Raw genomic sequence first — 13,889 nt, 5'->3', positions numbered from 1 at the left:
AAAATTCGTGTTTTTTTAGTTATAAATCGTATTGTCGGCCATAGCCACGATTTTTTCCATAAAAATTGGCCAAAAAAAAATTTACGTTTTTATCGGGCGATTATATCGTGATTTTTAAAAAATCGCAATTTACGATTTTATCACGATAAAATCGTGATCAATGCAACACTGATATGAAGAACAATTAGTCATGCTTTTCACGGAGGCATTAGCCGAACCCCTACAAGGTTGGGTCAAGGCATTCAATCCCGCAACCCTTCAAGATGCCATCAAGAAAGCTCGAGATATGGGAGGTGCAGCACCAAAAGTGAAGGCTCCACCCATGCCACCAATCATTTCAAAGGACAAGGGAAGAAAGATATCTTTGGACAATGAGACCAAGAAGGAACGGCTAGATGCAGAGACTCAGAAAAGGCCTAGGAGAAAGAAGCTTTGTTTCACTTGCTAAGAGCCATGGGAATCGGGTCACCAATGTTTGGGAAAAGGGAAGATTCACTAGATTGAAGTACTCCCTGATAGTGACAGTCAGAGTGATATAGCACCACTGCCAAGCAAGGAGCTTAGCATCTATGAAGGAGCACCACCCCCAAAAGCAGTGAGGAAACCACTTCCAAGATTTGAAGGAGGTACTATCGCCACTCTCTAAGGAGTACCTAAATATCACACATTCAAAATCAAGGGCGTTATACAAGGGCGGCGTGTTATAGCATTACTAGATGGCGGAACAACATACAACTTTATTGATGGAGCCATAGTGGTAAGGAGAGGCATCCCCATCCAGGAATTTGAGGGCTCTGAAGTGAGGGAAATTGATGGATATCATATGACATGTACCCAATGTTAAGAAATCATGTTGACTGCATATTAGGGTAGATTTATCTTCTTTGATAATTGCTTGTGAAAGTAGTTGGTTTCTTATTAATCTTTATTAAGTTCTTTTCATCAAACAATTACCAAAACATAACCAAGAAGATCACAAAACGATGATGAACACAAGATATAGGCTCCAAGCCAGGGCAAAAACCCCACAAGGGGGAAAACCCATAAGAAATACTCCTTATAAAATCAGATCAAAGTGAGATATCCAAGACCCATGACCATGACAAAAACTCCAATCTTCAATATGCCAAGTCAAGCCCTCCTTCCACATAGCAAAATCATCAACAGCTAAAAGAACAGCAACATGTACAGCAGCAGGAACAAATTTTCAACAAGAGATGTGTCATGGCAGAACTTCCACAAATCCGAGCTCAAGAAAAACCCTTCATTACACGTGCAAACTTTAGACTTCGGCCTCCCTTAACTTCGCTTTCCTTCTGTGCTTTATTTCAAAACAGATCATGCGAAAATCTCTTGTCATCAAATGGATCCAAATCATTCTCTATTTATACTGTCCAGAGGGGTTCGAACAGATGTCTCTTCCTAGGCAGGGCCGACTTGGCATCTTGAGGTAACTTTGACTCAAATTACATCTTTGAAAAATTCCTTTTCTAGGCTATAAATAAGCCTTTGACTTTGACTAATACAAATAATAATAAGCATGAAGAACATGCTTGAATAAAATAATAATCTGACTTGAGCATGACACCCATGCTTGAAAAAAAGGAATTTATTTTTCTTCTTTTATATAATGACACAAGTACAATGATAATTATGAAGACCAAACCTAGTTACATTTTTCAACACCCAAACCCAAGTAGTCCCACAATTGAGCAGCACTCTTGGTAAGTATACGCTTACTAATAATTTTTATGTAATAGAATTGGCAGATACTAGCATGGTGTTGGGAGTTTAGTGGTTGTACTCACTGGGGCGAATTGTGATGAACTACCAAACGATTGAAATGGAATTCCAATACCCAAAGGGCAGCAAGGTAGTTCTGAGAGGCATGACCAACAGTGGCCCCTGCATTTTCAAAACTCAGTAAATGGAGGTTATACCCAAACAAGGAGAAGTCACCTACATCTCAACTTGTAGAACTGCAAGTCACAGCTTACAATCCAATGAGGTCAGGCATGTGGAACACGATACATTCTTGAGAGATTGGAGAGCCCATCTCTTAGTAGAGTACTCCAAGAATAAGTTTTCTTGCAAAATATTGGATGGACTTATTCATGATGACAGTTATAAGGTGCAAGATGACGTCATCTTCTACAAAGATGAGATATATTTTGTCCCCAAATCTACGCTCAAGGAGAAGATCATTAAAACTACACATAACAAACCCATCGGAAGTATTCATCCTCACCCCAAGAACTATACACCAGCATGTATAGATTGGGCTGCTTGAGCTAACAAGGGCCAAGAAGGAGAGCAGGTTGTAGTGATAGATCCTTCCAAAGGGTTCAAGAAAATAGGCACAGGTAACGTTGATTATAAGGGACACATCAAGGAGCGTAAAAAGGGGTACACAACAGCACAACTTCTTGGGATGGCCGCAGTAAGAAGAAAGGATCTAAATCATGCAGTGAGATAATTTACAGCCCACCTCCAAGTCAGATAGATGTTATGAAGGCTGCCACAATGTTTTTGTCAAAGGCAAAGAGTTGAAAGATTTCAAGAGGAATCGCTGCCACTAAACTTCTAATGTTTGATGAGCTATTTTTCCACACAAGGCTGAATATTTTCAATAACCAGCCACGCATAAAAGATAGTAACCAAGAAGATGGGAACAAGTCACCTTCAAAGGAGCCAGTAGCAGAGTATGGACAGCACGTGCAGGGAATTTTAACAGGTTCACTATTTAAGGGAGGATCCACCACCAACGAACGATTCCTAGAGATTTACAACTGTATCTTTTGCGCAGATTTCACTAATGATGCAACGAGTGGAAGCAGCAGCTTAATCATCTGGCAAAGGAAGAGAGTTACAATGGGTGAAAAAGGGTTTCTGAAAAGACAAAGCTTGTTGCAACCAGATCTGTCATTGCTTGGGGACAAGCAATGTCAAGAAGGGAGACTATAATGTCCCTGAGGGATTAATTAACCCAAGGGACGAAGTAGCCTACCAATCCCTGTAGGCTATAGTCCTCAATAAAGGGGAAAAACCCCAAAATACACAATGTTGGGCAAGTTTTGGAGCAGCTGGGGCAAAAAGCCCAAAAGTTGGGGCTTGGGGGCAAACATCACTCAATTAATTTAACAGAAAACCCCTCATGGAAATCCATAAACAGAAAAGGCTTAGAAGCACTTGAGGCATGTCTTGGATTGAAATATTTCATCTCTGTTTTGGTTGAGCTTGAGGCTCTAAGGTTTTAAAAATTTAACTTTTAAGACCTCATCTTCTCTTTTGGACTAGTTTCGGTGGAGGTGATCCCACTCTACCTAGTCACTCTTCATTGTTCTGGCACAAGATTGCTAAGGAAATTTTCTAATCTGAGGAAGTTCATCTAGACAGGCTGATTCGCTCTAAGGCAAGTCCATCCACATGAATTCACTGCTAGGCCATGCAATTCGATCTGGGTTCTGGACAAACTAACACTGAAGCAGCCACATTGCTCTGTACTTATTCCTAAAACAGATCGAACTCAAGGGACAGTTTGGGTACACCTCTGGCCATGCGAAGCTCTGGATAGTTTACTACTGAAGCACGCATAGTTATTTGAGAATCATCTTCTGAAGTAGACGAGTTCATGAATTGAAGTCTAACATTGGAAGCTCAGCAAGGAAGGAGATCGAAACCTCTGTAGCACTCTAACAAATTATGGACAAAACAAGGGTTTCTTGGCTGGAGAAAACAAGGGTTTCTAACTTTCTGTGGCTTGACACTTCGAATTCTGTTGCTTGTTTCGGATTCTATGGTATTCGGGTCTGTGGTTTGACATTTCCGAGTCTGTCTGTGGCCAGAAGAGACCCCCAAGGCTGGGCTATTGTTAATTCTGGGCAGTCCAAATTCAGGTTTGTGGAATAGTGCCTATGTGCATACCAGCATCTTTCATAAAGTCTGAGTTCGTCCTGTAGCTCAGATCCCATAGTAGAAAGAGGGACGAAACTTGACACAGTTCTGTGAGGATAATCTTCTTGTAACCGAGTCCAGATTCAGAAAACAGTAGAAGGGCCAAAACTGATCCTCTGAAGCTTGATCCTGAAACCAAAAGGAAACCACAGTTGTAATCTTCCTGAAACAAAGAAGGCAGAATCTGGTACAGTAATCAAGCCGTGGTCTAGTACAGGCCCGAGGGTTTTAACTAGTCAGAAATTGAGTGAACTTTTGCAGCTGCGATCTCTGGTTAGGTTATTCATATGGCCAAATCTGAATCTATGCTCAGTAGCTTATAACTGTTTTAACAAAGGTTGTTTGGATTACCTGTGCATGGTTATTGTTGGACAATTTACTACTGTATTACTGGGTTCAATTTATGGTTGAAGCATACATTGCTCTGTCAAGATTGTTCGTTCCGTTTGTAAAAGTGTTGGACTGTTGAATAAGACTGTGTTCTGCTAAGATTACTGTATCATTGGGAAATAAACTGTTTAAAAATGCATTAACTTAAACAGTCATACTAGAGAAGGAAAGTTGTTGCTACAGGAAACCCTAGGGCAAAATTACCCTGGTCATTACACATGATAGAGACACCAGTTGGTAATATTGCTCAGATCCACAACTATTAGTCTAAATATCAATATTGGACTCTATATTTATGCGACCAAGAATATAAGCAAAATCATGGGATGTTACTATAGCCATCATTATAAGGTTTGAACCTAATGAATTCCACATATCTTGGTTTAACAAGCCTACAAACTAAGATCCTGAGACATACTGAACTTTCCAAAACCCGTGACTGTCAGTTACTATAATAATATTGTAATTGTTTGTAAAAAAAGTTTGACATGAGCTTGATAAAGACACCACAGTCACCAGCTGGTTATAGTGCTCACGTCCACAATTATTTACCTTGCATCTTAACGTCATTACTTCATATTAGGGTTTCATTTTATCTTTTACAACAGAGGTAAAAGGGGGCTATAGGATGTTTATGATCGTGAGATCCACAATTATAGGATGTTATGATCATGAGATCCACAATTATAGGATGTTTCTTTCTAAATGACAGATAGATTTCAAGGGGAAAAAAGCTTTCAATGCACCCACCCATTGAAAAGCAGCAAGAAATGAGCCATCTTGACCATCTTTAAACCATCCTACACTTCCCTACAAATTTGTGCTCCAGCAAACATTCTTTTGTGTTCAGTGTTTATGTGAGGGGTTTTGGGAAAGGCATGCTTTCCATTGAATTTATGTCCATCCTTCTCACTTTTATCTGGTGATTCCCTTTCACTCACAAGAATGATTTTTGTTTGAAACAAAAAATCATATATTTCTACTTTTCTACTGCAAATCCAATACTCAAATACATCCAAAAAAATGATACCTTTGAAAAGCATTGATATGAACTCATTCTGCCTCTATAATTGCTATAGGAGGTTCTTCTTACCAATGAATACATTCGGTACTGTTGACTGTCCAGTTAGTCCTTGCAATGCATTCTGTACATGCCTCTCTGTACCACCTGAAAGCAAGCAAGCGATAATCATGATAACATTGATTAAAAAGACCTTTCTGACTTCTTTCACCAAAATATATAGGTCATTTATAATTGAAAAAAGAATGAAAGTTATTTAACTAGTCTCTTCTTAGGGAAAACAGACATCTGTCACTAATGAGACAGGAAACCAAACACATAGACACAATACCTCAAAAAATACATAATAAAGAGCTTAAGGCCATCCATAACTTCATTGAATGGAAGAACATACAATATATAGTGGACAAGAAGGGCACAAAAAAGAAAACACCTATGTTGCACTGGTTATGGGGACGGGGGGACGAGTTTCCGGGATGGCTAGAGCACACCCCCAAATTTTCAGGGGACGGCAGGTTGGGGACGGCAAGTGCAGCATCTAATTTTTATATTTATTAAATAATAAAAATTAGTAATTCAGCATAAACATGGATGATAAATTAAAATACAAAAAATAGAACTATTACTAATTTTGAAATTCAAATTACACATCATTGCACATCACAAAAACAAATCTCGTCATCATTGCCCATTGTCAAGAACTTAAGAAGTACTACTAGTCTGCTACAACCTACAATCTACTATCATCTACATAATCATTCTATGATGCATGATGAATCATTTCAAAATTTAAGTAGCAGCTAAACTTTGAAAACTAAAAGTAAAATTTAATAAACTGTAAACATGAACAAGTCATTAAAATTTAATTATAAATCCAAAATTAAGAGTCTAGAAATTAAGAACCTTGCAGGACTTGTCATTAGTGTAATGTATATCATAATCATTCAGAATCACTATTATTTACAAAGCACAAAGAGTATTACCATCCCATCTATTTACCTTATAACATTAAGCATTAAAGATGAGTTAGCCATTGTAATGTTTATTCAGGAGTAACAAATGTTATGTACAAAAGTAATAATGTCATAAAGTGAAATAAATTATATATAATAAATGATGTTTATGTTAATGTATTTAGGGAATTAGTTGATTGGTTCCTAAAATGAATAATGGAACTTGCTACGTATATAGACAACACCACTAGTAATTTAGTAGGATTTTAATGATATATCATCTAGTCTCTCCTGCTTATCTCTTGCATATATTTAACATGGTATTAAAGTCATGGTGATTGTGTCATAGGGAAATTTCAAAGATTCATGCCAAGAAAAGGTTTGTCACGGACATGGAGAAAGAGACAAGTTCAAATTGAAGGCAAATTAATTCTCTAAGTATAGTCACTATAAACTGTAAACATGAATAAGTCATTAAAATTTAATTATAAATCCCAAATTAAGAGTCTCAGACTTCGCCCTATTGTTCTACTCTTACCTCACCTGCAACCTTTGCTCGAGTTCTCTCAGCTTTGTTTACCTTTGTCGTCATGAATGGAGTTCTTTGTTCAACGTTTACCTTCACCTGCTGTCTCAGACTTCGCTCGACTTTTACCTGCAACCCTTGCAACCTTCGCTAGAGCTTAGTGTTTACTTGCAACCTTCACAACGTATCTTTACCTTCACTGTCGTGTCTCTGTAACAGTGTTTACCTTCACCACTGCTATGTAGTGTAGTGTGTAGTATGCGATAGGTTTAGTTTAGTTGATAAGTTTAGGTTGCGATAGGGTTTAGGTTTCAAAATTTGTTTTTTTTAATTTTTTGACTTTAAAGTTTAGAACTTAGGTTTAAAAAAAAAAAAGTTTAATGTCATTATATCGGGGGACGTCCTTAAGTCCCCCGAAAAGTCCCTGATTTTTTGAGCGATGGCCTGAGGACGACCTGGAAGTCCCCAAGTCCCCAATGGAGACCCCGATCAATTGGGGAAATTTCTGACAAGTTCCAAAGTGCCCGGATCATCGGGACAAAGGAAACGCCATGAATTTTGGTGGGGATAGGTCCCTGTGCAACATAGGAAAACACAACAAAAGAAAACACATCAATCAAAGGCCCATCCCCCATTGAGTGTCTTCAAGCCAAGAGATTAGCTAGTACACATTGGAAGCCTCCAGACAAAAAAAACAAGAAAACAATATATATAGAACAATGAAAAGCAAGGAACTATAAATGGAACTGACAATGAACTTGAATGCATCGATGTAATTTCTTCAATGAGTCATGTGAATCTTCACCATTTTACTGGAAAGCACGATATTAAAGAACTTAGTGAGATCAGAGGACCAAAGCTGTAAAAATATCAAGTAACCAAGCCCACGACATTGAACAAGTTTCAAGAAACATCAGAGGCTGATTTGTAAAAGAAAATGTGGAAATAAGTTTCACATATAGGGATTAATAACCTAGTTATGGTACTACAAAATAATATGAGAGAGAAGATACTCCAAACCAAAAACCATTATAATTGAGCGTGTAAACTACTTTCTACTAACTATATTGTTAGCTTTTTGGTTGCTCCAAAAGTGTTTACATCATGCGAGAGGTACACTTCATGTGATGTAGGGTGCCTGGTCAAACCCCAACACCTTGTATCTTTCACTATTTTGGTTGACTCACATTTGGGGAGCTTATTGTAGGTGTATGTTTGTCCTTGCGATATATACTAGAGAAGGAATGCTTCTTGTGGAGGTGGTTAGCTTATATGGCAATTGACATCTTCTACATGGACAACATTGAGAAGGATGGATGCTTTGCACATGAGATTGAGCTATCTTGTGGAGGAGTGCTAGGCATGAGGAGGAAGGACATTTGGCCCTAGGAGCACCAAGCCCATGTGGCACACAAGTGGAGGTACATCAGCTTGATGGAGTATTTCTTAGAGGGAACTCCATTGAAGGTTGCTTGATGATCTAATTTTACACATGGAGGAGGAGCATTGAGCTAGAGACCCTGTCTTGGAAAGCATACAACCTTTTGACAAGGAGTGCTTCACATGTGGAGACTTGGCTTGGAAAGTGATTTACTTGAGAGTTGGTGCCCAACCACATAATGACATGTACTCTCTTGGTAGAAGGGTAATACACTTGTGGACCTAATCTAGTGACTTAGATTAGGTTGCTTACCAACTTAATCCACTTTCTATTATGGAGAGAGCCTTTATAATTACATACTAATCAAGTATGTACTTGTCTTGGGGTCTTTGTGCTTGTGTGATACAAGAGTTGGAAGACTTAAGAGTTTGAATGAAAATTAAGTCTTTCTCATTACTTATAAAGGAACAAGACAACCTTTGAGCAAGGCCCTCCTACTTCACCTACTATATAAAGAGAGGGGAGTGCCTTTGTCATTACTTACTATTCAAGTATGTACTTGTCTTGGACTCTTTGTGCTTGTGTGGAGATGGAAGACTTAGAGTTTGTGCGAAGTATTAGAAAAGAGTTGTAGCATTAACTTGTTTAGAAATCTTGGTGTGAAGAAGACCTAGAGTTTGTGGGATGAAACCCTAGAGCAAGATTTGTGGTGCTTGGATGCACAAGTGGAGCTTGTGGATTGTAAGCTTGTGAATCTCCCTGAGAAGCTTTTAAGATGCAAGTGGAAGATCCAAGGGGTGTTGAAGAAAGCGTAACTAGGTTCAGTCTTCATAATGACATGTAATTATGACTAATGTAAATGATGCAATAAAGAGAACAAAATTATCATTGTGAACTTGCTTAATGGGTTTCATGAGCAAGTGATTTTAGAATAATAGGATTTGTCATTTAGAAGTCTAGAATTAATGTCATGTATGAAGAGCTCTTCTTGAGCCTATGTTTAATGAATACAAGTCCTCCAAAGACAAGCACAATCCCTCTTGAAGAAGTCGGCCTCCAAACAATAACAAAGTCAAGTCGGCATATGGAAACACACCTATTCAGCATAACAAGTCGGCTTATTTATGATGGTCAACCATTATATATGTGCGGCTAGGGTCACCACAGAAAGACAGATTTCGGACAAGCATCTCTGTGGTTTTTGGATGGGTACAGAGATGAAGTCTCGGCCTCCCTACAGTCTTGAAGATCTCTGTCTGGACATACCAAATGCAGTCACAGCGTCGGCTTATGTGTGATGTAGAGGATCTAGGTGATCTCACAGTGATACCCTCTCGGCACACACTCTAGGCACAGTCACAGCCTCGATATAGTTGTGATGAGGAGGATCTCGGTGTCGCATACATCCGTGACACAGTCATGACCTCGGCATTGTTGTAATCATGATCTCAGTCATGATCTTGATGAAGACATAAGTTACAAGGTCAAGATCATGATGAATACCTCGGTACAGCTCTCATATATATATATATGGAGATCTCATTGTTGCGATGAAGACATCTTGGTGAAGGTGCAACAATGGTGCAGCAGTGATGAAGATCTCGATGAAGGTGCAGCAATAGTGCAACAATGATGAAGATCTCGATGAAGGTGCAGCAAGGGTGTAGCAGTAATAAAGATCTCGGTGGTGCAATGGTGAAGACCTCGGGGTTGCAACAGTAATGACTTCAATAGCAGTAATGATGATCTCAGTAATGACGAAGAAGAGGATTGGTGTCTTAGTCTTGGAGTGGGTAAATAGGTCAAGGGTCATGGTCTTGGTATTCATCAATTGGAATCTCTATAAGAAGGATTTTGTGCGGGTTTTCCTCTCAAAGAGTGAGAGGTTTTGACCCTAGCAAAAAGCCAACATCTTGTGTCCTTGTCTCTTTTGTTTTGGTAACTATTTGATGAACTAAGAAGACACACTCTAATAATAACAAGAAGAGATTGTGCTAATAAGAAAAAGTTAAAAATACTTCACAAATAGTTATCATGAAGAGAAGAACCTTATTAACTTGATTTGCCCTAGATTCTTCAACATGGTATCAGAGCTAGGGTGCTAAAGTCAAAGGAAGGGCAGAAAAGAGACATTCAAGGATAAAGTTTCAAGAAGGGCATCAAAGCAAGTTGAAGAATATCAAAAGGATCAAGATCTACATTGAAGGATCAAACCCTAGATCAAAGAAGCAGTCTACAACAGCAAGAACTTTTGTCTCCATAGTCATCATCAAAAGGCCACCAAGACTCTCATCAAGTTGAAACCCTAGAAGCAGTCCTAATCTACACTACAAGAAAAGGCAATGTCATCTTCACAAGCAAGGATCATCTCCTTACCCTAGAAGAAGATTATTCGAAGAAGCAGCAAATCATCCTCATCATAAGGAGCAAACCTTTTCTATTGAAGAAAGGCTTTTTCATCTGAAAGAAGATCATCCAAGAGGAAGCTCTAATCATCAAAGTGATCAAGTGGAAGAGTTCATCTTCACTTGTCAAGTAAGTATCTTTCATTTTATAATCAAGTTTGGTTAAATGACTTCGTGTGTGCAAGGAGATCTATAAATCGGTTGGGTCATCGAAATTCCTTGCATAAGAAAGGAGGATAGATATAGTCCCCAGAAGAGAATTCATTGATGTCTATGGAAAAGTCTCTGAAAGTCAAGCATTGTTTGAATGCATGTAAAAGGATCAAGGGACTCATAAGATTCTTATGAAATCAGTCAAAGGTCCTCTCATCCCTATGTAGCAGGAGAGGAGACATAAAAGAGATATATGAAATACTAGAAGATACATTCTCTGGAAATGTAGTGAAGAAGGTCATATCACTTAGACCTGATCTACACAAAATTAAAGGTATCAAAGAACGAAGGAATATCTTCATGAGATCTCAATTGGGAGATCTAGAAGAAATGATAAGAAGATAACCATCATTGTTCTAATTGATAAGCAAGGTAACAAATGACAAGAAAGTTACCTCATTCAACTTGTGGTCTCTATGCTAGATAGAAAAAGGCAAGTTGAGGGCAAAAGTGTTGAAGGTTAAAAGACTCAAACATTTGCAGAAAGGAAAGGGAAGTTTGGTCCTCAAAACAAGACAAAACAATATAGCTAAGATTCAATGCTATAGAAAGATTATGAAAAGAAAGCTCATATCGCCGAAAAGATGGAGGAAGCTGAAGAAAAGGGCCAAGGAAAGAGGGAGTAACAATTCTCTACTATGATTGAGATGGTATCCCTCACAAAATGTTATTATCATAAGCTCCTCAATCTTTGGATATGGCCATGACAATAAGATGCATTGTGGCATCCTGGAAGCATTAGAAACAAGAGCTCGTGACATCACCATGGGAATCATGAAGGACAAAATCCATGGCAGTCAAACATGAAGGATATAGCTCTTGGGAACCTCATTGAACATTGAAGGAAAGGAGGAAGTCGTCTAGGACAAGGCTCATCATACATAAAGTCAAAAAGGAAACATCTGCCAGATGGGGATATACAAGATCCTCAAGATTCTCTGATGGAATCCTCATCGGAGGGTTCACTAATCTAGAGAGGAAGCAAGTGTTTCATCAAAAACTCCAACTTGTGGAGTTCATGGGATGATGGTATGATGACATGAGAGATGAAGCAGATCAAGGGGTTGAAGATCTTTTCAATCAAGGAAGCTGTTGGAAGAAGCCTAGATGACCTAAAGGTAAAATGAGGTATGTATGCTTGTATTTGATATTATAAAGTCATGTCGTATGGTTGCAGGTAACATGGATCACTACTTCTATCTTGAGAAGCATGATCAAGGGAAAAGGATCTCCTCCTCTGAAAGGATGCAGGAAGGCATAAGTCACACTAGATGAAATCAACATAACATGTCCTCATATGAAGTATGAGGTGGTTGACTACAATTAAGGAACTCTAAATAAAAGCTCCTGGGAATGGAATGTGTGAGGAAGGAAGAGATCGTGAGATATGCAACCCTGATGAAGGCAATCAACATCCAAAGGACCAAAAAGATTTGACTAGGAAATCTCCCATAAATATATGAAGACTCTGGAAAAAATGGAGACCCCCGATAATGGATATCTTTGGGAGATACGTCAACATGTATGCAAGATGTTGATACCTACAGAAAGATGTCATGATGAAGAGTCATCTCGTAAGGTACTATTTGATTTAATGTTGTGTTTTGTTTTCTTGAATAATGTGTGGATGAGTTCATGCAGGGCTACTGGAACAAGAGTTGTAAGTACAAGTACAACTAGCATTCCTGTGGTGGATGGAAATTCCTGAAAGAAACATGATGAGGAAGAAGTAGCCATATGACAAAGGTTTCAAATATGTATCAAGAAGGCCAGTTTCCATGAACAAAGGAATGACATGACGAACCAAAAAGGAAAGTGATTGATGGCTAATGCCCTACAAGGAAGAAGCTCGACTGATTTCATGACATCAAGGAAAGAAATTGATCAAGAAGCTGAAGGACCCACAAAGAAGAAGTTGTTGATGAAAAGGAGAATCCCTAGTTAAGAGGGAGCTGTGACAAGTCCCTAATTGAGAGGGAGCTTGGGCAAGTTCCTGGTCAGAAGGAACTTGGGTACATTCCTTTATAGGAACGGGCATATCTTCCCTAGTTGAGAGAGAGAGATAGACACAACATTCTTGTCTTCACTTGGGAAGAAAGAATGGAGGATTGGCTAATCATTTGGCATCTGATGCTCTTTGAGGACGTGTACGACATCCAAGATAAGAGTAGGCAAGAGGACCGATATTCTTTGAGGGCTGGGAACCCAAGATAAGAATAGTAATAGAAGGTCATACTCAGTGAACACCCGGGTGGCTATGAACCTTGAGAGACAATGATGAAGGTGTCTATAGTCATTGGTCTCGCCAACATTGTGCTCTGATCTGATGAGAGATAGAGCTGTTAGTCAAGGCCTTGTGAAACAATGTTGGTTACTATGATGCTACATAGATGAATTACCAATATGATTCTTCTTATGAGAAATTCTTCAGATTGAGAATGATCAAGTACCATTATGAATACCTCCCTAGTTAAGAGGGAGTGTTGAAGAAAGTGTAACTAGGTTCACTCTTCATAATGACATGTAATTATGACTAATGTAAATGATGTAATAAAGAGAACAAAATTATTATTGTAAACTTGCTTCATGGGTTTCATGAGCAAGTGATTTTAGAATAATAGGATTTGTCATTTAGAAGTCTAGAATTAATGTCATGTATGAAGAGCTCTTCTTGAGCCTATGTTTAATGAATACTAGTCTATGGAATTGTCTAGAATCCCTCCAAAGACAAGCACAATCCCTCTTGAAGAAGTCAGCCTCCAAACAATAACAAAGAAAGTCAAGTCGGCTCACATATGGAAACACACATGTTCAGCATAACAAGTCGGCTTATTTATGATGCAAAACCACTATATATATGTGGCTAGGGTCACCACAGAAAGACAGATTTCGAACAAGCATCTCTGTGGTCTTCGGATGGGTATAGAGATGAAGTCTTGGCCTCCCTGCAGTCTTGAAGATCTCTGTCTCGACATACCAAACACAGTCACAGTCTCAGCTTATGTGTGATGTGGAGGATCTAGGTGATCTCAGAGTGATACCCTCT

The 13,889-nt window shown here is 38.7% G+C and overlaps 1 protein-coding gene across 1 annotated transcript in view; it reads right to left on the bottom strand.

Annotated features, from left to right (window-relative positions):
• Positions 1 to 13,889, bottom strand: part of LOC149216497 (glutaredoxin-like) — a 116,982-nt gene that overhangs the window by 14,094 nt on the left and 88,999 nt on the right. Inside the window, exon 3 of the mRNA XM_089392800.1 lies at positions 5,438 to 5,512. Coding sequence (XP_089248926.1) covers positions 5,438 to 5,512 — 75 coding nt within the window. The remainder of the gene's footprint in view (positions 1 to 5,437; positions 5,513 to 13,889) is intronic.

This window comes from Pinus tabuliformis, chromosome 1_1, assembly GCF_031772625.1.
Source record: "Pinus tabuliformis cultivar Carrire ecotype Pingquan chromosome 1_1, CPIR1, whole genome shotgun sequence".
Lineage (NCBI taxonomy): Eukaryota > Viridiplantae > Streptophyta > Pinopsida > Pinales > Pinaceae > Pinus > Pinus tabuliformis.
This window is presented reverse-complemented; position numbering and strand designations above follow the sequence as displayed.